This window comes from Cheilinus undulatus, linkage group 7 (assembly GCF_018320785.1).
Source record: "Cheilinus undulatus linkage group 7, ASM1832078v1, whole genome shotgun sequence".
Lineage (NCBI taxonomy): Eukaryota > Metazoa > Chordata > Actinopteri > Labriformes > Labridae > Cheilinus > Cheilinus undulatus.
In genome coordinates this window covers 16,125,498-16,152,484 of record NC_054871.1, presented here as the reverse complement: position 1 = coordinate 16,152,484, position 26,987 = coordinate 16,125,498, and the positions used below count along the sequence as shown (strand labels likewise).

The 26,987-nt window shown below is 38.1% G+C and overlaps 1 protein-coding gene across 1 annotated transcript in view; it reads right to left on the bottom strand.

Moving 5' to 3' along the window:
* Window positions 1-611: 611 nt before the first annotated feature.
* The window catches only part of swt1 (SWT1 RNA endoribonuclease homolog), a 39,423-nt gene continuing 13,047 nt past the window's right edge, over window positions 612-26,987 (bottom strand). The window contains exons 12-17 of the mRNA XM_041791040.1: window positions 24,552-24,715; window positions 24,146-24,273; window positions 23,107-23,253; window positions 16,410-16,476; window positions 16,221-16,288; window positions 612-4,752 (exon numbers count right to left, since the gene is read on the bottom strand). Coding sequence (XP_041646974.1) covers window positions 4,665-4,752; window positions 16,221-16,288; window positions 16,410-16,476; window positions 23,107-23,253; window positions 24,146-24,273; window positions 24,552-24,715 — 662 coding nt within the window. The 3' untranslated portion in view covers window positions 612-4,664. The remainder of the gene's footprint in view (window positions 4,753-16,220; window positions 16,289-16,409; window positions 16,477-23,106; window positions 23,254-24,145; window positions 24,274-24,551; window positions 24,716-26,987) is intronic.

Genomic DNA, 26,987 nt, shown 5'->3' with positions numbered 1-26,987 from the left:
AACATTTGTAGAGTTTTGACAAAGTTGATATCTAGTTTCAGCCTCATGTTTTGAGAAATCAAACCCCAGTTCTGTGAAATGTGTTTAAGTGTTTGAGAAAAACAAAATGAAAATGTTTTTACCTGCTGGCACAGACTGTTTTTGCATGAAAACCCGATAAAAATTCTCTTTTTTTACCTTTACTAATGCTCCGGTTGTTTAGATTTCTATGACAGCTAATACTATATGAGGCAGAAAACAAATCAGGAGCACAAAGTCACTACCACAGCTGAACAATTAATAAAATGTTAAATAAGAGCTGCATGTGTAGCGTCCAACTCTGCATTGATTTAATGAAACAGGAAGTCGAGTGATTTCCGATGACCCTCGTTTTTCCTCCTCCCTGCGTGACGTCTGATGCTTTAGCTTCTCTATGTGTCACAGAAGCAGCAGGTGTAATCTCTGCCTGTCTGCTGGCGTCACCTGAGCTCTAATCCAGTTAGTTACCACACACTCACACACGTTGCTCACACTCAGGCAATCAGTCACACACACTTACTGTACAACACGGCAGAGCTTCTAAAAAGATAGAGCAGTTTCACTCATGGTTGAAATATTTCCAGAGACAGAGCTCAAGACGATGCTTCAAACATTTATTTTTGTTACAAACATTTAACTTAAAGTAAAATAGATTTAGCTCTCAAATTATTTACATTTCACATAAAAAAGTCAAACAAAACTTCTGGAAAATGTTTTAAGACGACAGACCACTTATTTTCAATACTGACCCCAAAAATGTTGTTCCTTTAATATGTGATTCAACCTCACTCATAGCTTTATCGAAACAAATAACAGGCATTCAGCATTTATTATAATACTAGCAATGGGGAAAAAAAACAAACTAACAAAATAGAAAATTGCTGGAAACAAGATGCTCAACAGACTATGTGGCTACATGTTGTAATTCAAGACTTATAAAATGGACTGAAATTCATGTTTATGTCTATTTATAAGCTACAAAACCAAAAGAAACCAGCAGTATAAATTTTGTTGAATTCTATAAAGTGTTTTTTTTATGTCTGAAACTGCCACCACGGGGTTGATGAGGTGACAATGGCATTGATAATTCAAACTTCTCTGTGAGATACATTTGACTGATAAGTCCAGTTTAGACCAAACATTCATAAAGAGTTAAAGCTCTGCAGCTTTATAAAAGCCTGTGAGTTCACACCACTGCAGCTGGAAGAGAAGATGCATAGAAAGACTCTCAGTCACTTGATTTTAGGTGGTTCATTTCCGAAGTTTCTGTGCAATAAATCTTTCTTTACAAGAAAGATAGTAATGCACATTTAGTTTTTTTCCATATCTTTGTCATCTTTTTAATGCGTTGCATCAGGATGTACAGATCCTGATCTCTCATCGTCACCATCATAGTATGGTGCTGAAATATCAGAGCACATATTAACACAAACATTTTCTGCTATCTGCTGAGAATCATATTTTTTCCAGAGTCAAATTTAGCCACTACAGTCTTGAATTTCTCATGTATTAGGGAGCATAGTGCTACACATCCTGCTTACCTGCACAGCTGATGGAGGGGAGAGGAGTGTTTGTGTGGCGGAAGTTTCCATTCAAATGTTTAATTAAAGAAAAAAATAGATGTTATTTCCAAATTCACAGCATGATTTTATCTAACAAATTATTCTACGATAACCTAACATTTGTTAAAGTTTAACAGCTTTTTGAAACTAGATTTCCATCTACAACATCCAAAAAACATCTGTTGGCGGTGTGATGAGCTGAATTGTAGGCAGTATCATCAGACAGCCTTATGTGAGCTGCGACGGCTCAGTCCACACAGCTGCAACTGTCCCATAACATTCTAAAACAGTCTTGATGTGTTGGGAATCTTTGGTCTGAACTGGGCTATAGAAATAATCAGAGTGATAATGCTGGTCTCAAACCCTTTGTATTGACCTACAGGACAAAAACAGCAAGAGATAGGAGGTACAGATTTGTCTACTGCGGGCGCCATCAACACTAACTGAAATATCTCCGAAATATCACCCAGTTCTAACCTGAGGTTACATTCAGGAATTTCAGCTCACAATGATGGCAAAACTATTAAGTCACAGCCAGGAGACAGCCTTGACATTTTACCTTAGAGGCCAAAGCAAGACAATTTTGACAGCAGTTCACGCCACTAAAAGCTGGCTCAGACTACACAGATTCAGCCAGATGTATGCGTAACTGCAATGTCGCAGCTAATTGCATACATCGGGCTTGGTTATGTGTGTTGGAATGACAAATGGTCTCTTAGTGTGACAAAATCAACGATGCGTCCACGACCAAAATTTCGACAAGAGTAGCGAATCATAATTTTTCTTGACCCCTTCACCCTGACCTGATGTCAGCTACGTGAGTCTTGAACCCAACCAATAGGAGAGCATTATCCTTGTATCATCAACTGGGCACATTTTCTTGATATGTTAACACATTCATACTTCAAATTCTATTTAAAGAAGAGCTGGTCCATGTTGTTGTCCTCTTAATGCACTGGAACAAGCTCATAATCATTTCTGATTTTTTTTTCTTCTTTTCAGAGTGAAAAAACACTAGAATCACACTTCTGTTGCAGCTGTGATTCACTGTCTTTGACCGCCTCCCCAAACAACCTGTGAACTCGCACACAATCGTGGAGACAGAGGTGGTGTCAGCATATGATCAACGGTCAGTATCACACTTGTAGGTTGCATAGTCTGACATGGTGCAGGCGTGAAGGACCAGAAAAATGGTGTAGTCTGAGCTCACCTTTAGTGGCAAGGTAGTAGATGGTCTTTATTGACCACCGTTGTAGTAAGCCACAAGTGGGTTCCCCTGCTTCCAGAGTTTATGCTAAGCTAAGCTGATCATCCCTTGTCTCCCACTATATTAATTAACAGACTGATATGAAATAGAGATTTTTCTTCTAACCTTCTCTCTCAAAAAACAAAACAACAAAAAAAATACCAACATTAAGCTCATATTCATCATAAAGTGGAAATGATAATTAATGGCTTATATTCTGGTGAAGTTGAAACATCTTGAATAAAGGGAAGCAACATTTTAAAAGTGCAGTGTGTAATATTTTACCTAGTATCATTCAGCAGAACAAACACGGCAAAAATGAAACAGTATTTATAAGTGTTTAATCACTTGAATATATATAACACTTTTTTTAAATTTTAACTCAGAATAAGCTTTTTATTCATACAAAGGGAGGGTCCCCATCCACTGATGCAGCCATCTTGAATTTTGCATCTTGCATGTTTTTACAGTATTGATGAATGGGTCAAATAACAGAAACCCATTTCTAAAAATTCCACTGGTTTTAACGGTTTCCATCAAAGTGATCAGCGTGATCTACAATCTGACTGTTTGATGCTGATAATTTTCCAGTTTTACACACTGCACCTTTAACAGAGTGTGGGTTGAGAAATGGTAAACTTTTAGATATAGAAAACTATAATCTTTAAAAAGCTGAGTGACAGTCATTACAGTTTGTGGCTGGGGTTAGCACTTCAGACATGGTTATACATTCATAAGGTCCAAATAAAAGATAATAATTTATATCCCAGATCAGAGCTTTGCACAGTGTAAACATACTGTTTCATAAACAAATAAAAAAGAAATTTAAATTACAAAAAAAGTCATAAATACTGCTAACATAACAATAACAATAGTATTTTAGTGCAGATATGTTGATAGACTATAAACTGATGAATAGAAAACAGCCCTGTGTAGTTTGTAAAGGAGCATAGAACGAGATACAGCTGTAAACTACAGCTACATAGAAAATATAGAAGCTACATCAGCAAATGTGACGCTCAACAATGATTGAAGCCATGTTTACAAGGAAACAAACCACTGAAAATGGAACCTTTTTTTGTTTTGAGTTTCAAAAAGTCAACCACCATGCACACGAAATCACGGACATGCCCCTGTCATCACTGTAGTAAACATGCCCGACCATTGGTTAGCAGCACAGCGTTGTAACAAAACAACTGAATGTGAGCTTCCCTCCACAGAGTCGTGAGGTGTGAACATCCAAAAACAGCTAACACACTGACATCTGACTGGGGCTGCCACTCCATGTGATCTTAAACTACCAAGCGAATGCAAGAAAATGCAGATTTGGAGTGAAAAGAAGAAGCAGGACTCAGGAGACCTTTGTAGTTGTGGTCCACCTGCTCTTGCATGGCTGTTGTCTTAGACTGTAATGCATATATGCAGTCTAATTTTTAATGGTAAACTCTATATTGCCAGACAACAAAAACAGAATCTTTATCAAAAGTTTGCTGTTTGCTTGAATCGTTTTTAAATCATTCCCTTTTTAAGGGACCTAACATGCTGTTACTGGGTGACACAACAGCCAAAAGGTTACCGTTTCCAGGTGGAATAATCCTCCTGTAAACATGGCCTGAGAACATCCATAAAGATCCACTGAGTCAGGATAACAGGTTAACAACATGTCAGTTACTGAAAACAACTTTTTAAATTAATAAATAAAAAGGAAACACGTCTTGGCACCAGGTGAAACAGCATTTACTGATGTCTCTTGAATTTTCAGCTTCACTTCAAGTAAAGAATATCAGTCTATCAAAGGCACCTGTGTAGTTCATACAGACTCCCTGAGTCTGCTCCATTCAGGACTGAGTGGTAAAGGTCCAACCACAATGATCTATCGCCCCTTTAAGCTCCGTTAATTGGATCCCTCCAACTTGCAGTTTCTCCCTGAGATCATAAGGGAAAAGATTTGTTACATACAAGAACATGCAAAATCTTTTTCTTTCAATCATTGTGTTTCTGAAAGGGATCATCTGACTAAACACAAAAAGTCCTGCCAAAATTTGAACTTTTTCTGTGATTCTATGCAAAAATTCTTTATGTGTCTTCTACTGGGGTTAATTTTGCTATTTTGTAAAAAGAGTCAGGCTCTGGTTCAAAACGAGGACCACTGTTTCAGACTGGGTGCATGTCGGCTGTGTCAAGGCTGGATTTTCATTTCATCGCGCCTGTTGAGAAGCCAGGGCTTTCAGACTGCCTGTGTGAGCTCAGCGGCTCATGCCCTAAGAATCTAGAGAAAAGAGGGCTCGCCTTATTTTATAGTGAGCCGCATATGTCTCTTGGCCAAAATAGAAAAATTACAGAGAGCTGTATTTTTCTTGCTTTAGCAGCCATGTACAGTGCATTCAGAAAGTATTCAGACCCCTTTCACCTTTTTCAATTTTGTTATTTTGCGGCCTGATGCTACAGTTGAAATAAAAAATATTCTCATTCACCTACACCCAGTACCCCATCATGGAAAAGTGAAAACAGCTAAAACATCACATTTACAAAAGTATTCAGACATTTTACAAAACCACTGGAAATGTAGCCCAGGCTCTTCCAATTTCTCTCGATTTTTGCTGGGATTTTTCTATGCTTTGGTTGTAATCCACCTGTGGTAAATCAAGTCGACTGGACATACTTTGGAAAGGCAAACACCTCTATAGAAGGCCTCACAGCTGACAATGCATATCGGGGCAAAAGCCAGCCATGAGAACTGCCTGCAGAGCTTTGAGATAGGATGGTTGCAAGACACAGATCTGGGGAAGGCTACAAAAATGTCTGCTGCACTGAAGGTTCCCAAAAACACAGCGGCCTCCATAATTCTTAAATGGAAGAAGTTTGGCACAACCAGGACTCTTCCAAGAGCTGGTCACCCAGCCAAACTGAGCGATCAAGGGAGAAGGGCCTTAGTAAGAGAGGTGACCAAGAACCTGATGGCCACTCTGATTTAGCTCCAGAGATCCTGCGTGGAGATGGGACAAAGTTCCAGAAGGACAACCATCACTGCTGCCCTCCACCAATATGGCCTTATGAAATCCCACTTGTAGTCTGCAAAAAGCCAAATGTCCTTCACACATTTTGCACTGAGGAGAGTCTCCCATCTAGCCGCTCTGAGCCCAGAGCCAGCTGAGGGGGTTCGGGCATCTGATTAGGATGCCTTCTACAGGGGGCTGGCATGAGAAAACGCATGTAAAGCTGGGGGGGGGGGATTCATTCAGCTGTCCCAGCAAGTTTGGGGGAACTTTCATGAGTTTTATGCACATGTGACAACCCAACAAGTCCTCTTAACTGAAGACTTGTTGGGTGTCTTTATTGGTACCTTATAAGGTACATTTGTTTTGCAGACAGGAGATTTGGCGTTTGAAAAATAAAACAACAAATAACAGCAATGCCAATTCACAATTCAAGACACATCCTGAAAAATACATTAAAAAGGAACATTAAAATGTTAATACAGACATCCCTGATTAAATTACATCAAGATAAAGTGCTTTCAAAGACACCCAGTGTATAATACGGTCCTGTCAAAGCTAAAGTACATCATGTTGTGCTTGTTTCGTTAAGATGTGCTATAGCTGCAGGTACAAATATGTTCCTTTAGCATTTTGTTCTTCCTTCAGGAACACCTGAATTTTTAATGAACCCTGTGTTCTAAATTTAGTATCAGCTAGGGGACTTAAACATCCCTGTGTTTTATGCATTTGGTCCTAAAAATACCATTTTGTATAACTCTGAATCCTAACTTAACATTTTGTCTTGCATTAATGGAGCTGATTTATGATTAAGTTGTGTAAAAACCTGCATTTTCCTTGCTGTATGATGATATTACTGAATTTAGAGGATCCATGTGATCTTTTTGTTTAGTAACTGTGATTTTATCACAGCCTCTTTGGTATTTGACTAAAAGTCAATGCCTGTTTGTTAATATGCATTTTCTGTTTTTACCTCTGTGTTTTCATACCTGAGAAATCTGTTCATATATGCAGCTAATTGTTTCAAACCCCATCAAAATTCAGTGTAGAGGCGAAAAATCAAACAGCTCATCACTCTATCTGTGCTGACCATGTTCAGTACAGAGTGTCCATGGCAGACAAAGAGCCTCTGTGTACCCTGCTGCTTCCAGAAGCTCTGACTCTCAATGGCAGCTATTTACGCTCGCTTTTCTCCCTTTGAATCACATTTTTCTGCTAACAACGCCACATACATTCACACAGCTACATGTGTGCCAACTAAGCATGCAACAGGTCTTTACAGTGAGCACAAACACATGCACTGTTGGCAGCTGCAGACTCAGCTGCTTAGCAGCGGAGACACGGAGTGGGCCTGTTCCTTGTTTTTTCCTCCTCTGCTTTGTTTCCATTTGTGTGTTACATAACCTCCGGCTGAAAGACGGAGCAAAGAGAGAGCAGAATGTGCAGGATGTTGACGCCCTCTTTTTTTCTTTTCACCCTACATCCACCCATCAGTCCACCTCCCCACATCCATCAAATAACACAGCTGTGTTTTTATAACCTGTGGAAATGGAGGGTTGTGTTTCGTCTGGTGGCTCTTCTTGCTCCAGAATGTGCCGCTCTGACACATATGATCTGCTTTACATTCCAGCATGTTCTCTGCACAATGAGACTGTGTGGCATGTGTTTACATCGACTACTATGGAGCCATTAGTGTGACACCGGTCACGCTGAAATGCATCAGGAAGAATCTCTGAAAGCATTCACACAAAGTTAGTGACGCACAATCACTGACCCACATCCACAATGTATAGACACAGAGACAGAGCTGAGCGTTACATAACAGCCTACATGTGACTGATGACAGGTAATTAATGCATGCCCCTAGGAGACAAACAACTGTGGTACTAAATCGAATGGGGAACCACATGATGCACTGGGATGACATAACTGATCACTGCTCTCCACAAGCCAATCAGGATGTCTTTCATCGCATGATCACAATCTATGCTAAAATTGGATTTACTCTTCTATCCAACAAGGATGCTGCCGTGGACTCATGGATCAACTCTAGTGGGACAGGCTCTGGGTTTCTGCAATCCGCTGTTCAAAATCAGAGAGATATGAAACACAGTTGTATGCCAAAATGTACTGGATTGATGTGTTTGTTAAAATATCACTATCTGGGTGTCTGCAAAGACTTTTCTTTCTTTTTGTTTGAATCTCAAACATTCCTCAGCAATTTTTTACAAATATTATGGCAGAATAAGGCCAAGATAAAAGATTACAATTGGCACTAAAGTTAAAAAAAAAGAAGGTGGATCAAAGCTTTAAGCAAGTGGTGAAAGAAGCTGAAGTTAATGCCTCCATATGAGCTACAAAAGATAAACAAACCATCAAAATCTAGACAGAACATGTCATACAGTAATTCTTAATGCCTAAAATCAGTGCAGTGGTATAGGAGTCACATGCATGCATTGATTATTACTGTTGTAAATAACCACCTATACATTATTATCTACACTATGAAAACCACAGACACTTGAAGCACAGCAGAACACATCAATCACATACAGGCCATAAGAGACACGTCTGCATGTGTTTTGAACCTGAACTGAGCAGAGAAACACAGAATGTGGCATTTGTTTTGGCTTCACTCATTCCCACTCTATAAAAACCCAGTAAAGTTGAGCATTCAGAAGTTAGAATGATTTGACAGGTGCTTGCCTGTTGCTGGGTCATAACACTGCAGGAAGGCAGATTCTGATTAAAAAAGTACAAATCATATGAAACAGATTTAAGGAGGACTCCCAATCACTCTTAACATCAAGGAAACCCACAGGTAAGTGCATACCACCTATTGGCACAACGGACAGTTTAACATCCTGTCCTGTGTTTCACGATTCTGCCTTGAGCAGTCGGTGTCGAGGCTTTTAATTTGAGAAATCCATCCAGCATTACATAGACTGTAAGGAAATTATCTGACTTGATTGAGACTTTTTAAGACGGTCTAGTCTACAAAAGAGGTTCCAAAAATTACTGAGAAATTTGAGACTTTAATTTTAAAACTCCAGTCCACTTTAAAGAGACTGTAAGGAACTTTGTTAAAATGAACTTTTATTTTGAAAATCCAGTCAACTTTAAAGAGATTGTAAGTAACTTAGTTTTAAATGATTTACCTTTTATTTTAGCTGGGTGTACACTGTGCGATTTTCCTACGTTTCAGCCATGAATTTTGAGTCGCACGACTCACTCTGAAGTTGGGCCGACTTTCAGTCGGATTGGGCGTCGTTTGTCGTGCTGTGTACAGGGGGCTACAACGGCCGACCCCGACCTTATGACCTGCTCCCGACTAGTCGGGAGGATTTCTGCCATGTTTGGTATTTTGGTCGTACAACTCCAGACACTTCACAGTGAGAGCAGAAACATAAGCAGAATAAACAACACTGGGAGTTTGTTTTCCTTCGTAAATGGTCAGTCAATGTCCTAAATTACCATGACAACAGCTGAAATCACTTTCTGATGCACCCCCGTTATGTGTTATAAAGGAAATACACGAGCAGGAAATATACCTACCCGCGGACCTGCAGCTGACACAGAGGTGGTGCTGTGTGTGTGAGACAGGAAGAGATAGCGGGAGAGAGAAAAAGCGGGAGAGATAGAGGATATGACTGGAAACACTTCACCCTCAGACCCTGAGACTTTTTAAAAGGGAAACTCCGAGGTTTTCTGTCACAATCTGTCCAGACTTCAGTTGCATAGTGTGAGCACTCAGGTCATGCACGACCGTAGGATCGTACAGTGTGAGCACACAACTCAAGCGTGATGGTTGTACTTCGTAAAAAATTCAGTCCTACAGTATGAGATGACATTCTGCCACAACTGTCGTATGGCCAGCTTGAAATCGCACAGTGTATACCCAGGTTTGGAGAGTCCAGTCTGCTAAAGAGATTCCAAAAATTCCAAATTAATTTGAAACTTTTATTTGGAAAATCCAGTCCATTTTAAAGTGACTGTAAAAAAATGGGTTTAAAATGATTTTGCCTTTTATTTAGAAAGTCCTGACTACTTATGATATTCTAAAAGATGCTAATAATTTGAGATTTTTATTTTGGAAATCCAGTCTACTTCAAAGAGATTTTCTAAAAAATTCAGTTCAAACTAATGTTGCCCTTTATCTAAAGAGTCCTGTCTGCTAAAGATATTTCAGTGACTTAAAATTAATTTGAGACTTTTATTTTGAAAATCCACTCCGCTTTTAAGAGACTGTAAGGAATCTGGTTTAAAATGATTTTGCCTTTTATTTAGAAAGTCCTGTCTACTTAAGATATTCTACAAAAGTGCTTATAAATTTGAGACCTTTATTTTGAAAATCCAGTCCACTTGAAAGATACTGTAGGAAACTTACTTTGAAATGATTAAGCCTTTAATTTAGAAAGCACCATCTACTTAAGAGACCCTAAAAATGATAATAAATTTGCGACTTTTATTTTGAAAATCCGGCCCACTTTCAAGAGACTGTATGGAACTTAATTTGAATTTATTAAACCATGTATATATAAAGTACTGTCAACAACAGAAATTCTAAAAAATATATTTTATTTTGAAAATCCGCTCTACTTTAAAGAATCTATAAGAAATGTAATTTGAAATGAAGGAGCCATTTTTTCAGTAAGTCTGGTCTACCTAAGAGATTATTTTGAAAGCCCCGTCTACTTATGATTGGGAAGGTTTCGGGGCTTTAATTTTGAAAATATACTTAAAGCTTCAAAGGGCACCACTTTGAAAAATTGAGGCATTTATTCTGAAATTAGCATACTGAAGAAACTAAAAGTAATAAAATTTAAAAAAGAAATAAGGGTTTATTTTAAAAACCCAATTGACTTGAGATATTCTAAAGAATTCTGAAACAATTCACACTTTCATTTTGAACATCCAGCCTGCTTAAGAGATTCTCAATACTTTTTTAAAGGAGGCTTGTATTTTGTTTCGGTGTCACTTCCTTCTCCTTGGAAAAATGAATGAATCATGGCAGTACTCAGACATGAGCTTAAGCAAACATTCAAGTGGGCACAAGACTGTAGAGAAAAAGAAACTGTAGAGTGTATTTATCAGCGTTAACCATGTGTTATAATAAACACATTATAGCTTTTCATGTGTATGCATAGATCAGCCAAAAAACCCATAGACAAGAGCTTAGAGACAAGAAAGGAATCTCAAGACTGATTCTATAGAACTTTAAACTAACAGGTTTTGTTTTTTTTAATGATAAACAAACAAACAACATACTTTAATGGAACTGGATTGACTTTTTTAAACTTTGCTAAACTTCTGTTGAGGCTGCTTGTATCAAGAGCTTGTCAATAGGCACGCAGACTCCTGGAACAGGCCTCTCCAAGGCTTTATATAACTTATGACATCATACCAACACACTCAACACAGGAATCAAATATTTAACAGCTCGGATAATGCTCTCGCTAAGTAAAGGCCTACATGACTCCACGGTGAATGTAGCAAATAAAACATTTACAATCACAACACAGCCAGATTAACTCTATCTCTCAGTGGTGACCTGATGTAACAAAAGCCGGAGTGATGTCAGTGCTAAGTGCCCGGAAAGCTCTTCAGCAGAGCGAAACAGCAGATGTCATCTTTAATGGTAAATCATCACTGAATGCAATAAAATTACTGCAATCAGAAAGCATGTTTGTTTATTTGATGATCATAATTAAACACACAAAGTATCAACATAACAATCTATGGTTACCCTGACTTTTGATACCACCATCTAATAACTGATTCTGAAGTTTTATTTTATTTTTTTAAAATAAAAATTCAACAATTCAGACTTTAATGCCAATTTGACTTTTTGTGTTTAAAAATATCTACTAGTATTTTTTTTATTCTTAGAAATGTATCCATTCTGAGCCCAATACCATGTAAAACTGGAGCTTTAAATTAGTTAGGCTTAAATTTCAAAGTCTTACTGATTAAAATGATGTATGGCACTTCATCCCCTTCATTAAGGGTTTAAGGGAAAAAAACTGCTGCTGAGTCAGCCACCCCAAAAACTGGTTAAATATTTTAATGGCTAAAACATTGCTGCAAAACATGGGAAACACACATCCAAACTTGTACAGTTGTGTCAGAGGCATTGGCTGCTAGGTACCATTAACTATTCATGCAAATTAAATCAGAGTCCCTCTTTGACCACGTTTCTATACCAACAACACATATTTGTTATGATCCCACCCACTGGTAATACGCAGTACTCTATGCATGATTTGCCTGTCACTCGACATCACATTTTCTCTGTGTTCTGGCTTCATGCTTTCTCTTAAAGACATGAGATAATGGCTGTTTGAAAAAAAATCAGAGCAGCAGGCCCCTTCCACCATGATAAAACACGAAATGCACCAAGCCCCGACATGCGCAAAGGTGCGAGGGCCCATTCAGTGCTGCTTGCTTTTCCATTGCATGGCACAGCTCGGCTCTACTTGGTTTGACTTGGCACGGCAGCCCAGTGCGGCAGGGGATTTGCTTTTCCACCACAACCGAGCTACCTGTTTGAGGGCGTGTTTAGAGCTGATGAAACAGCATTTTGAGCCCTCCTTGATCTCATCCTCAGTCTGATTTGATGGACTTTGCATAGTTGTAGAGAAAAATTTAACTATAAACTGACAGTGCCATGCGCCGCTATTTTTCCATTCTGTCCCACACATTATATGTCATATCATGAGTTACTCTGCTTTACCCACACCTACAATTAAACGGTTTCTTGTTTCTTATGGCATCTGTGGTCATTAACAACCTAAAGTCTTGAATACAGCAGCAATTTAGTTTAAAAACAAAATGATCGATCTGGTGTGGCAGGGTAGGTGATACTGCAAGATATATTTTTTAAATATCAGACTAACATCAACCAAGAGTCTAAACCTAATGATTATTATTTTTGTGTCAATTATAAAGACATAAAACAGTGAAAAACAACAAATCCTATAGCCTATGAAGCTGAAACCAGAGTTTGTTTTTGACTTTGACACTGATAGGTGATTAGCTTTATGAACAAAATTACTTCATGATTTGCTTTCATTAGCTCTGCGAGTTTTTCTCTTTATTTTTATTGCCCCACATATCCAGCTGTCTAAAGGTTAGTATTGATCAGTGAAAAGACAAATGCATTAACTCATCTTTACAGTGCTACTTATTAGCAGCAGACTTTCAGGGCATTTCAATTACATGACCTCTGATACATACATAGAGTGCTGTGCAAAAGTCTCAGGCCACCATAAGGATTGTGGTATAATTAATCATTATGCAATTCCAGTTATAGAAGCAGTATGGGCTCACCTGGACAGAAAAATAAATAAAAGGCAGCCTACACCTAAAGGAGAACTCTGGGACAGGCTAAAGGAAGCCTGGTTAAGTATACCAGAGGATTACTTAAGAAAACTGTAAGACAGTCTCTGTTAAGAGTTTAAGATGTACAAAAGAAGGTCACACTAAATACTGACCTTGTCCTGTGAAAGCCACTTTTTCCCAATATTTAAAAAGTTTTGTGTGTCCTGCATATTCTGATTATGTTTCAATAAAGTGAGTAAGTAATAAAGAGGTTTGGTCATTAAAACGTTGCTAAAAAAAAACAAAGCTAGAGGAAGCATGGAGTACAGTCGCTGAAACCAAAGTAGTCTACGGCTTATATTAAACCGTGTCATATTCTGAGTGACAAGCAGAAGAAAGAAGCTGAGAATAAGAAGGATAAGTGTGCATGATAATCCTGCAGACTGTTACATGAACCAGTGAGCCAAAGGTTAGCGGTAACTCTGTAGTCCTAAATTCAACCCTTCAAGCAGGTTTAGTTGTTTTTTCTAAGCTCTGAATAAATCCCAGCTCCTCTCAAAAGAAACAAAAATAATGAGATATGGGTCACATAAGCTGTCATGGATAGGTTATAGCAATTATAGCCAAGCAAAGTGACACACACTAGCTTCAGCTGTGACCCCAGCTGAGCTTGAGAGTCAGTGTTTTAAATTTGTTTTTTCAAATAAAGACATCCTGATATTAAACATGTATCCTTAAATTACATAGTCACTTAAAAGAGCCAGAACCAGCATTTAACATAGTCTGGCAATCTTCAAGACAATGAGTTAAGATTATGGTTCAACTTCAGACAAAACAGATGATTTATAATGCAAAAAACTGCATTAGCAGTGCAATCAGGAAGTATTCAGACCTCTCTTCAATTTTGTTATGTTGCAGCCGGATTCTAAAGTCATTTAAATTCATTTTTCCCTCATTACACTTTACTTATACATCCTATTATGACAAAGTGAATATATATATATATATATATATTTGGCAAATCTATAAAAAATAAAAACCTGAAAAATCACATTTACATAAGTATATAGACCCTTTATTCTTCTCCTGAGATCCTGCAGCGTTTAGAAACAGGATTGTGGCAAGGCCCCGACAAAAACAAAGCACAGTGGCCTCCATAATTCTCAAAGGGCAGAAGTTTGACACAACCAGGACTCTTCTAAGAGCGGGTCGCCTGGTCAAACTGAGCAATCAGGGGAGAAGGACCTTAGTAAGAGAGGTGACCAAGAACTTGATGGTCACTGCCTGAGCTCCAGAGATCTTGTGTGGAGATGGGAGAAAGTTCTAGAAGCGGCAGCCTTCCAATGATCTGAGCTTCATGGCCAAGTGGCTAGAAAGAAGCCTCAATGTAAAACAGATGAAAGCTGTCTTGGGGTTTACAGAAAAACCCCTGAAAGACTCTTGGTCTGTGAGAAACAAGATTCTCTGATCTGATGAAATCAAGACTGAACTGTTGGCCTTGATTCTAGCATGTTATGTCATGAGGAAACCAGACACCCCTGATCACCTGCCAAATACCTTCCTAACAGTGAAGCATGGTGGTGGCAGCATCATGCTGTGGGGGTGTTTTTCAGAAGCCGGGACTGGGAGATTGGCAGACGTTGAGGCAAAGCTAAATGGAGCAAAGTACAAAGATATCCTCAACAAAAACCTGTCCCACAAAGCTCAGGACCTCAGACTGGGGTGAGGGTTCACCTCCCAACATGACAATGGCCCTAAGCACACAGCCGAGACAGCACAGCAGTGGCTTAAGGACAGCTCTGTGAGTGTCCGAAAGTGGCCCAGCCTATCGAACACCTCTAGAGAGACCTGAAAATGGTGGTCCACTGACGGTCCCCATCCAACCGGACTTAGCTTGAAAGGATTTGCAAAGAAGAATGGCAGAAAATCCCCAAATCCAGGTGAACAAAGCTTGTTGTGCCATATTCAAAAAGACTCATAAGTGCAATTGCTGCCAAAGATGCTGATTAAGTTATGAGTAAAGGGTCTGAATACTCATGTCAATGTGATATTTCAGTTTTTTCTTTGTAATTCATTTGTAAAAACCTCTAAAGTTCTGTTTTCACTTTGTCATTATGGGGTACTGAGTGTAGATTTATGAGAGAAAAAATGAATTTAAACGATTGTATGTGTCAGACTGCAACATAACAAAACTGAAAAAGTGAATGGGGTCTGAATACTTTCTGAATGCACTGCATGTCATATGACATGTGCCTATAGTAGAGAATATAAATCCATTAAAATTGTGAGAAAACTCCTGCACACAGTCTAAACTGTTCAAATATATACTGGCTAGTTTCAGCACTCAGAAGTTGACATGTATTTATACAGTTTAGACAGTGCTCAAGAGTTTGCTTGCAATGTTTTTTTTTTTTAATTATAAAGAAGAAATTATCCAATTTTGTTGCCAGGGACTTCTATTTTTTGTACCAAAACTGCTCACATAATTTGATTTTTCTGGCATCATATCCAAGTTTAATAATCAGCTATTATGACAGCCCTACTTTATTCCAGTCTGTCTGTTAAAACAAATGAGAATTTGATCTTTTAATTATTCCTCTGTATAATTATCTGAATGTTGAGCGTGACACATGTCTGAAATAGTTGCCATGGCTGTGGTTATTGTGAGGGCTCTGCTGGGGACATCTTTGAAGAGGCTTTCAGGATAGAATAACTGCCATGACACCGTTTAAAGATACTCATACATGCCCAGGCATGCTGAGACAAAGGACAAGAATTCAGAGATAAAGAAAGTTTGATTGTGAAAGTTATCTGGCCAGGAGAGGGTAAGTGCTCCATGCTAACGTCAAACTGGTATGACACACCGAGGAGGAGCTGGGACTATTTCTGCACCTCTGAAGTGCCTGACCTTCAGAGGAAAGTAATAAAGTCTGTTCAATACCTGACTTTGAGGATGAAAATGAAGTATTTATAAAGGAAAGTGAGAATTTCTGTGCAGTTTGATTCTAAAAAATGACCCAAAACATGGACCCCATTCATATTTGAGAACTTATAGTTATGTTAGTAAGTTTGCTTCACCTGTACTCTTGCTGTGAGAAACAGTCTTGAAGGTGTTGGGCTGCCAGTCTGGAGTCCACCTCGACAATCTGAAACAAGAGTACACAAGAGCTGAGCAATACATGAACGGGGAAAGACAGGCTCCACATGACATGAACAAGAGCACTGCTGAGAAAAAAAGGTCAGATGAATTTAATGAATGCCACCAACCTTGATGGAGTGAATGATGCTGAACAGAGAGAAGGCTTCCTCTGAACCGGGTGCCGAGTACAAGACGCTGAGATTCACAAAAAACATAACTTTAATAAAAATGTGAAATCAGGTGATGCTTTCATAGCTGTGACATTTAAATCTTCATTTTAGAATTTTAATCTTTTATTTCCCTTGTTGTATGAACATTAGAATATTCAACAGACAAATAGGGAGCAAGGAGTTAAAGTGCATGACAGATATAATCTCTAATTTGAGGAAAAGCCAAAATGATCCATACTCAGCGTCTTTAGTGGGAGAAAAATGAGGCGGAGGGGGAGGGAGAGGCATGCGTGTGTAGAATGAGTCATAGTTCAGCTCAAACACGTGAAAATGAGTCTGGCTGTCTCCTAGGCAACCATGCTCAAGCAGCCAAATACACACATGCATGTGTGTAGTTGCACATACCTTCATACATGATGAATACACACAATGATCAAAAATCCATGCAGAGAGACCAATATAGCATTGTTGTCCTTAACAATAAGGTATGGAAAAAAGCATGACAACTAAACTGACATGTTATGCTTAGTGCTAGTGTTAGCTTCATAATTATGTCTATTGTTTATATGTTAGAGCATTGAAACAGTACCTATTTGATGTTTACATGCCTCTAACTAAACATTTCAGTATTTTGCTGCTTAGAATTTTAATTTTTCAAGCAAATATTACAGTTAGATTTTAATAAATTAGTGCCACAAACCAAAAGAGAAATCCATTCACATGTACATGTGAAACTTTCAGATATTTTACAGACAAAATTTGACTCCAAAAAAGCCCAAACAGACACATAGATTCAGCCGGAGTCATTCTACAAATTTACGTAGAAAGTGAATCGAGCTGTAGCTGCTTTTGAAAAAAGATGCCATTTTTTGAAGTCCTGTCAATGGCTTAATGAAATTAAATATGCACATATTTGCCTGATTTAGGTCGTGTTTGTGTTTCTAATATCCATGTATGAACAATGGAGTGTGCAATTGAAGCCCTGTATGCATGACGAAACAGTATGACTGTCAAAAACAACTGTTAGTGGTCAGCACTCCTCTACCAGCTTTTAAATTCAGATCATCTGTGGTAGAGTTAAAAAAAGTGCGAGTAGGTGGCAACAGATGTTAATCTGCATGATAGAGTGCAAGTCTAAATAAACTACAAGCAATATGGATGATAAAGTTTATCTGCCACCATTAAGACTGAAAGCAAAGAACGCAGATTATTTTGAGTTTCTTTAGATTCCAAAAAGTCAAGAGTTGGACATGGGATATGCAATCTTGAATTTCCCTTGGGACTGATAAAGTGTCTGTCTGTATATTTATAGCTGCACAAAAGTAAGGTAAAATACTGCAGCAACACCAGTCTTCATCTAGTCATCTAGCCAGTTTGTGTGCCGTCACATCCAGCCCTAAATGATGCTCTAAGGTCAAAATTTCTCTAAACTTCTAAAAGGGATCAGAAGATCACAAGCAACACTTCTCTGCTTCATTTGTAAGGACTTAAGCCGTACAGCATGTCTGATAACGAAGGCTTCAGGCAGCTACTGAAGGAATGTGAGTCACGCAATAGCAATCTTCACTCATCTGTTAATTGCAGAAACTGCAATGTTAACATTTTACACAGTTAACACAAAAAGATATTTTGCAAATACAAATGGACTTGTAATAAAGTGAAACAAAAATAGTTAAATGAAAAACAACAACAACAGAGACAAAAGGTTAGGGCAATTCAAGCTATTAAAGCATAACATTTTAATTTCTTGGATCTCTAAGGAACTAAATGTAGGTCTTTTACAACGTATGGTCCTTGAAACTATGTCTTGCTTTTTTATTTCAGTATACCATGGCCCAATTTTAGACCTGACAATCTTTTGGGGCCCACCAAAGCCCCTGACAGTCAGATATTTACCTTTATTTATCATATTTGTTTCATAAAGGGAATTTCAGCGCTGATGCTTTGCTTTCAGACACATTTACAACACTTGGAAAGTGTTGGTAGGGTCACAAAGTCCAACTAATGAGCAACTGTGGTTTATTTTGTTTTAATCAGGCATCTGCAAAGTCCCTTTAAATGTATTTTATAATATTTATCTCTATAAATATACTCTGTGGCCCTGCAAAATCTTCCCGAGTAGCATTAATGTCTCTGAAGACTAAGGCTAGGTACTTTATTGAAGTTTAGATTAAATTGCTATATTGACAACTGTAATTTTCAAATCACAGAGGGTGCAATATTTCTTTAACCTGAAATATGTCAAAATATCAGTTTAATTCATGGTTTACTTTTGCAGCAGCAGCAAAGATGATAGGCTTTATGCATCATGTAAACATCAAACAGCCAATTTTTGTCAAGAATAGTTTGCAAAAAGTCCTGCTTTCATTATTTTTTTGTATACATTTGTCTTATTAGAAATACATCAATTCACATCCCATTTGCAAGGTGAGACAAAAAAATTGCAATCAAATGTTTTTTTTTTAAATCACTCAGCCCTAGCTGTTATGATGATCACTGGAAGTTAAACAAACACTTTATTTCATTACTGGAAAACAAAAAAAAATGTAATTTATATTGAGGCATGCATCTTCTCATTTCATGCTAACAAATAAACTTGGAATACAGGAAAGAATAGTTTATGTTTAATCTATCTAATATTGTGTTGGCTTTAATATGGAACAATTTATTTCTTGTCTTTGCTTTTTTAAATACCTACGATGACAAACTTAAAAAATAACTGCAAGTTAAACTCCAATCACAATACTGGGGTGGTGGTGTCTCTGTTAGAGTATTTTCCTAAATTGTTCTGCCCTAAAATCAGAAGCAAGTAACATGTGTGAATGTTTAACAGAGTGTCACCAGTTAATCCAACACCAGCTAAACCTTGACACAGATTGTGAACATCAGACAAATAAATCATAAAAAAGTGAACTGCGTTAAAACCTCTGGCTGCATTTTGTTACTTCTGAGTATAATAATAATAATAATAATAATAATAATAATAATAATCAGTTTTCATTTAAAATTGATTCAGTGTAGTTTTTAATTTCTATGACTTCCAGTTATTGTAAATGACCACTTACAGCCCACCTATAGTCCACTTTGGGAAGCAATGCTCAACAATAAAGAACAGCTAACAGTCAAGAAGTCTTTTTAGGAAATGTCTATTATAAACATGTTTCACAATATGTATCATATGTGGGGGAAATATAGGCCCCAAAGTGAACCATAAATAACAGAATATAATAATTTTGTCACCTTTACATACCTAAAAATCACAGAATTTAAAAGTCAAAGCATAAACCCTCCAGATATGACATAACATCTGATAGTAAAAAGATGTAAGTCATATTTTATGTAGTTAAACAATAAACCGGGGAGCTGTAAAGAAGCAGCTTTAAAGTGGCCATAAAACACTTGGGAGGCACTAAAGAGTTTAGTGATTTAGCATCAGAGACATTTGTTTGTCTGTCTCAGAGCAAGTGAGGTGAAGTTATGTTCATGTTTTTCCCTCATCATTATGGAGATGAGTGTCTAAAAGCAACCCTGACTTGTGGTTAAAATGATTATTGAAAAGATGTTCCTGTGTCAAGCAAGACATTACAATTCAGAAGACAGCACAGACTCACGTGTATAACTATTAATTTAAAATCATACCATCAAGAGAAGTTAGAAGATTAACCATTTAAGTGCTGGTCTTGTCAGGACAGAAAGAAATTTCACTGAAATCTGACTTTTGACTGAATAATAGACTACTTGAGAGTTATTTCCAGGAGCGTATCACAATCAAAGAAGTCCTCTGTGCTGGTTTTGTAGATCATGAAAGTTAAGAGTTCAGAGTGACTCCTGGGTAAATTTCTGCCCTTTAGATGCCGGTTTATTGTTTCCTGCCCTCAAAGGGACACAAATGTCACAGAGAATGCAATCTGGTGAATCAATAATGGACTGACTCTGACGTGACCTTAAGTTTGTGTGATGTGGGATGGATTATTTACTCTATATAAAAGAAAGAAAGAAAGCAAAGGAGGAAAAATAATCAAGCAGAAAATACCTGAACACTTGATAAAAAGATGCCATAAATAATATTTATTCCTAAGGATTTACAGTATCTGAAAGGCAATATTGCAGGGGGCAATAGAGGGAAATTTCGAGAAAGTTGCTGCTGTAGATGCAAAAAAGAACTTACGTCAGCATCCTGTTGTCCCCTAATGAGAAAAATTATCAATATGTTTGCAACAAAACCTAGCCTTTCACCATTAAGCCACATCATTTATTGATAAGAGTCTAAAATCATCACTCATTGTCATAACAAATAATCACTGTTGCAGAATCTGTCATCTGCAGGATAAATTATTCATCAAGCAGGGTGCAAGAAGCCTAGTGGTTATGTCGGCTCACCCCATTTTGAGGCGGGTGCCCCGAGTCTAAATCCCACCTGTGACTACTTTCCAACATCTTATTCCACACTCATTGACCAGCCTGTTCTCACTCTTTCAGCTGTCCTACTTCAATAAAGGCATAAAAGACCCAAAATAAATCTACCCTCAAAGCAAAAATAAACTCAGCTCTTTGAGTGCCACAGCGGGTCTAAAGATACACTGACCATCCCAAGAATAACGATGACAAACTAAAATGGTGCACCCGTGTGGAGATGTGTGCTACGTCATGGGAAAGGTGATAAGACAAAGCTTAAAGGTCAAGCAGATTACAGCCTGACCAATATTGCATGCCAAGTAGGTCCAGGGAGCTAAAAGAGCTCACATACACATGATCACACACATGACCCAGGAAGCAGGCTGCTTATGAAAAGGACATGGACTCTACCAGTCAGGTTTGAGGTCTTCCTTGGCAAATTCAGACATACACTATATGGACAAAAGTATTTGGCCACACCTGTTAGTTTTTGAATTCATATGTTTGAATAAGACCTGTAGCCACAGGTGTATAAAATCAAACACCTAGTCATGCAGTCTCCACTGCAAACATTTGTGACACAAAATGAGTCATTCTGAAGAGCTCAGTGACTTTAAGCGTGGTACTGTGATATGAAATTTAATCCTGCTGGATATTCCACAGCCAACTGTGAGTGATATTTTTCGAAAATGGAAGCATTTAGGAACAACAGCAACTCAGCCACCAAGCAGAAGACCATGAAAATCACAGAAAGAGCAGGGTAGGGTCACCGACTGCTAGGGCCTACGCTGTATTAAAGTCACCAACACTCTGCTGATTCAGTAGCTGAAGAGTTTAGAACTTCCACTGACATTTATGTAAGCACAAAAACTGTGCAGCAGCGGGAGCTTCATGAAATGGGTTTCCATGGCTGAACAGCTGCATGCAGCCTCACATCACCAAGTCCAATGCCAAGTGTTGGATGGAGTAAGTGGAATGGCAAGTTAGGCTTCTCTGGGAGAGTCTGGGTTTGGTGGATTCTGGGAGAATGTTACCTGCCTGACTGCATTGTGCCAACTGTGAAGTTAGGTAGAGGAGGCATAATGGTAGGGGGCTGCATTCAGGGTTTGGGCTAGGACCCTTATCTCCAGTGAAGGCCAATCTTAATGCTTCAGCAAACCAAAACATTTTGGGGAATGCTATGCTTTTAACATTGTGGCAACAGTTTGGGGACAGCCCTTCTCTATTCCAACATGACTGTGCCCCAGTGCACAAAGTAAGAACTTTATAGATTTGCTTTGATGAGTTCAATGTAGAAGAACTTGACTGGCCAGCGCAAGAGCCCTGACCTCAACCTCACTGAGCACCTTTGGGATGAACTGGAACAGAGATTGCGAGCCAGGCTGACCTCAAAAATGCTCCACAGAATGAATGGGCACAAATTCCCACACAGATGCTCCAAAACCTTGTGGAAAGCCTTCCAAGAAGAGCGGAGGCTGTTGCAGCTGCAAAAGGCGGACAACCTCTATATTAAATTACATGCATTTGAATATGTCATTACAATCCCTGTTGGTGACATGGGCAGGTGGCCAAATACTTTTGTCCATATACTGTATAAAATACTTTTTGCTCTGTCCCCATCAGTTTCTCAGGTAATCTGTTTCTTAATCTACTGTTCACTAAAGCTGGCCAGACATTAGATGATTTTTACATGGATGCCCATTCGTTGTTACCACGGTAACAACTATTTCTCCTAGGGTCCATTTAAAGAAAAACTACAGTGAGATAAAATATTCTATATCCAACAACACATAAAAGCGTTAAACAACCACAAAAAAAAAAAAAATGCCTAGCTTATTCAGTTAACAGTCATTATCAAAACACATGGTTAAAACAGTACCTATCTAATGAGTTATTAAGTTTTACTTTTCTTCCTTTGTTAGTCCAATACCGCCATGCATGTGTAGATCAAAATCATTCCTATTTTAGTCACTCTGACCTTCTAATGACTTCAAAACTCATCTTATTATTGATCTGGGTCAAATGTAGTGGCTGTAATTTAATTAATAAGGAAACATGGTAAAGTTAGTTCTTACACCTTTCTACAACAGTTTCTTATTGTAGCTGAGAAATGACCAGACCAAGTGAAATCCACATTAGCATAAACTGTTAAGAAGACTGAATGTAAAACTGTCACAGAGGAAAGAAATAAGAGGTAGAGAAGCAGAGTGTCTGGTGGGATGCTTAGAGTGACAGCTGTGATGTGAGTGGGCGGGGATACCTGCTGAAGCCTTGGAGCAGCTGTGTGACCACGGAGGACAATTTTTGCAAACAGACCAGGGCGTCCTGCGGTGGCGGAGGACCTCCCGCCGGCTGAGCTCGCTGCATAGTGTGAGGGTCAAAGCCCAGAGCTTTGAACACTTCCAAGCTGAAACATGACAGAAAATAACGACCTCAGGGGTCAGTTTAATGGAAAAAAGACTAAAATGTTACCAAAATAAACAACCTCTGAGGTGCTGCTTTTGTTTCTGCAGATCTTATCACCATTTTCTTCTTCTCTTTCCATCACAGTGAGGAATTCTAAGAGTCATCCTAATAGAAAGATATTTTAACAAACCATATTTTTTAATGCAACTACACAAAAAGTACTATCTAAAGTCAAAATAAAAAAGATAATTTCATTGCTACCACTCAATAGTTGCTGTTTCTTTGTTTGATTTTACTTTCATTAGTTGTAATGTTGGTTTGTGGTTACTGAGAAGATGTAACTGAGAGCAATAACCATTTAATTCATTTGGTCAGAGGTGCTTCACAAAGAAGAAGACTTACATTAGTGTAATTAACAGGGAATGCACTGTAGTCACAGTTCATCATTCAGCCTCGTCTTTGTCTTAAACATTCTCCAAAATATATTTGCCTTCTCATCTCTCCTGCTTTTGTTGCTGCCATTTTGCCCCTGGTCTTGATGACACCAATGTATGTTTAATAGAGAGTATTTCTTTAGCTTGGTAGTTGATATAGTCTTTTTGTTGACTGATCCTTCAGGGTTGCCTCTGTACTCCATGTATGCATAGTGATAGCTAACCATAGCCTGGATAGAGTTAACGCAGATTAGACTGGAATGAATTGTGTTAGTGGAACGACTTAAGCCTTTAGTGAAAGTAAACCTCTATTAATTACAGCAGAGCCTTTACAAAGAAGTACCACACACGAACACATGTGTTTCTAAATCAGTCTCTCCCTTCATGGAGAAATGTAAAAGCACATCATCTTCAGCTCCTCTCTGCAGCACTGCAAGAATGTAATCCCTTTACACCCACCTCGTATTAAACACTGTGTCCCAGATGTTCTCAAACAGGGCCCACACTTCCTGGTGAGAGACCTGAGCAGACGTGGGTTCTTCTTCATCGTCATCATTCATGACAACATCAGTGGTAGGGGATTCCTCCTACACATATGCACAGATAGAGCCATTATATAAGTATGGAAATGTATATTGTGTTTTGATACTGATTATCACCTTTCAAAAAATCTAAAGGAATATATTCTCCCGTCTTTTAAAGACAGATGTCTTTACAAGAACAGACACAAGGGGTAAAAATCTTTGTCTTTCCAGTCAGCCAGCACAATATATGAAAAATCCCAGACACTGCAATCCTCTGTATGCTGTTAATATAAGAACGAAATTAACTTTAACTTTTCTGTGAGTTTATTAAGTACTCTTACATTATTATTCTGCTCATCAATGGCCTGCGAGTGAAGCTTCCTTAATAGTTTGTCCAGGACAGAGATGGCACCAGGAATACATTTTGATCTTTTTCCAAAGGCTTTCAGAAGCTCCTGAGCTTGTAGGACTGCAACTTCCCCGGCACTACTGTCCTTTTTTTTACCTGGGTAAAAAAATAAGGCATACATATGAGCATGGATACTTGGATAACATACATAGCTAGTAGTTATTTCAACTATGCATTTTGCTTTGTAAGTTTGAAAGACTAGTGCAACCCTAATTCCAAAAAGGTTGGGGAGCTGTGTGAAATGTAAATAAAAACAGAATAAAATTCTCATAAACCAATATATTTACAGCAGAACATAAACAAAACATCAGATGTTAAAACTGAGCTATTTTTTACATTTAATGGCAAAATAATACATAATTTTGAATTTGATGGCAACACGTCTCAAAAAAGTAGGGACAGGGCCATGTTAATCTTTGTATAGAATTCAGCTTCTTTTAACAACAGTATGTTAACGTCTGGAGCACAGTTGCCAGAGTTTTCAGAGAAGAATATTGTCCCATTCTAGTCTGATGTGGGAATTCATCTGTCTTTTTTCCAGATTTTTCATGCAGTGACACACCAAATGTTTTCTACTGCTGAAAGGTCTGGACTGCAGGCAGGCAATTTCAGCACCTGGACTCCTCTATTGTGAAGCCATGCTGTTGTGATGGATGCAGTATGTTGTTTAGCATTGTCTTATTGAAATATGCAAGGCCATCACTAAAATAGATGTTGCCACAGGACACAGCATCTGTAAATGTTTCATTGTCAAAGCAGATACTACCAGTTGCTATTTTCTTGTTCTGAGTTATGTCAAAAGACATTTCTAATGAAAGATATTAGTTTTATTACATGAAATAATTACGGCTTGCTGTGTGTGGTAACAAAAAGTGCTAAAAAATGTCAAAATAAACTTACAAAGATAAACTTTTAGTGTTATTTCTTTAAAAAAAATCTTTGTCCTACCATTAAATGCATTTCTGTTTGATTTGGTGTGTATCATTGGAGATATCAGGGTTTTTAGTAGGGGCAGACTGATTAATGCAGATATTTGGCATTGGCCAATTACCAGAATCTGCATTTCATTTTACAGATAATGAATTAAATCAATTAACCAGAAAATGTGCAACTTTGGTTCCACTGCAGAGTGTGCCTTGGCTAGATGTCACTTGAGTACTAGCTTATTAATGCCTAATTTCTTAACTTTTTGATCATACAATTTTACTTTTGCCTCATTAAGTACATTTTGTATGGGATAATAAATACATATCGGTTACAACCATCAGTTATCAGTCTCATGAACTAACAATAATTGGTATCTATATCAGCCCTGTAAAGCCAATATCAGTCCACCCCTAGTTTGTAGTCTGGCAGTCAAACTGCAGCCTTTCTAGCTAGGAAAGAGTATGAAAAACCAGTTTTGACATGGTACCGCCACCAACACATCTGATACCTACCAGACCGAGTTACAACACAGATATCAATACTTCATCTCGATGCACTGCCACCCCAGTGAAAGCCAAGAAATAGGTTATGAAAATTGTGTGATCATTGCTTTCAGTTACACTGGTTTTCTTTACATCCCAAGTTTGGCAGGCGAACTATAAGGACACTTCTGCAAATCATTTATAGTTTCAACACTTGTTTCACCCCCAAAAGTACTGATTCAGACATAGTTTAGGAACCAGAAGTGTATAAAAAGGATTGATTTAGCACACCATATTGGAAAAAAACAAACTATTCCTGGTCCTATTTCTCTAAGAAAAGTCTTGTTCTTCTAGTGTAAACTGGCATGCATCAGTGCTATAATACAACCGTGCCATAAAGAAAGTGAACAGAACCAGCTCAACAACTATTTGCCTTGAATTAATTTAAAAATCCTCTGTACTGTGTAAAAACAACTGTATAAACTAAATACAAATCAGTATTTACAATCAATACCCTTAATTATTCCTACTTTTTTAAATTCATATAATAATGCATCTTTGTTTGTTTATATAATTCACATGTATTTTTGTACAAGATGAACTGGAAGGCCAAATGTCCTCTGAGATTCAGTGAAGTATTTCTGATTCCTGACTCTGACACTTTTAGCTTGTTTGGTAAACCTTTGAAAGCATGTGAAACGTGCTTCTGAAAAAGCCAGCCCCCTTTTCCAGAGAGGATGTTTTGTGTGTAACCTTGTGAAAAGGATTGTTATGAACACAGAGATGGAAAACAACAAAGCTGGGCAGTGAGAACCTGAGGCAAAAAAAACAAGCCAGCTCACGGTCAGCTTGTGAGTGTCCAGCTTTGTTTTGAGACTTAAAAATCAGCACAAAAGCAACTATAGTACTGAAAACTACATGTAAGCAGGTCTGCAGGTGTCCAGACCTTCTACATGTGG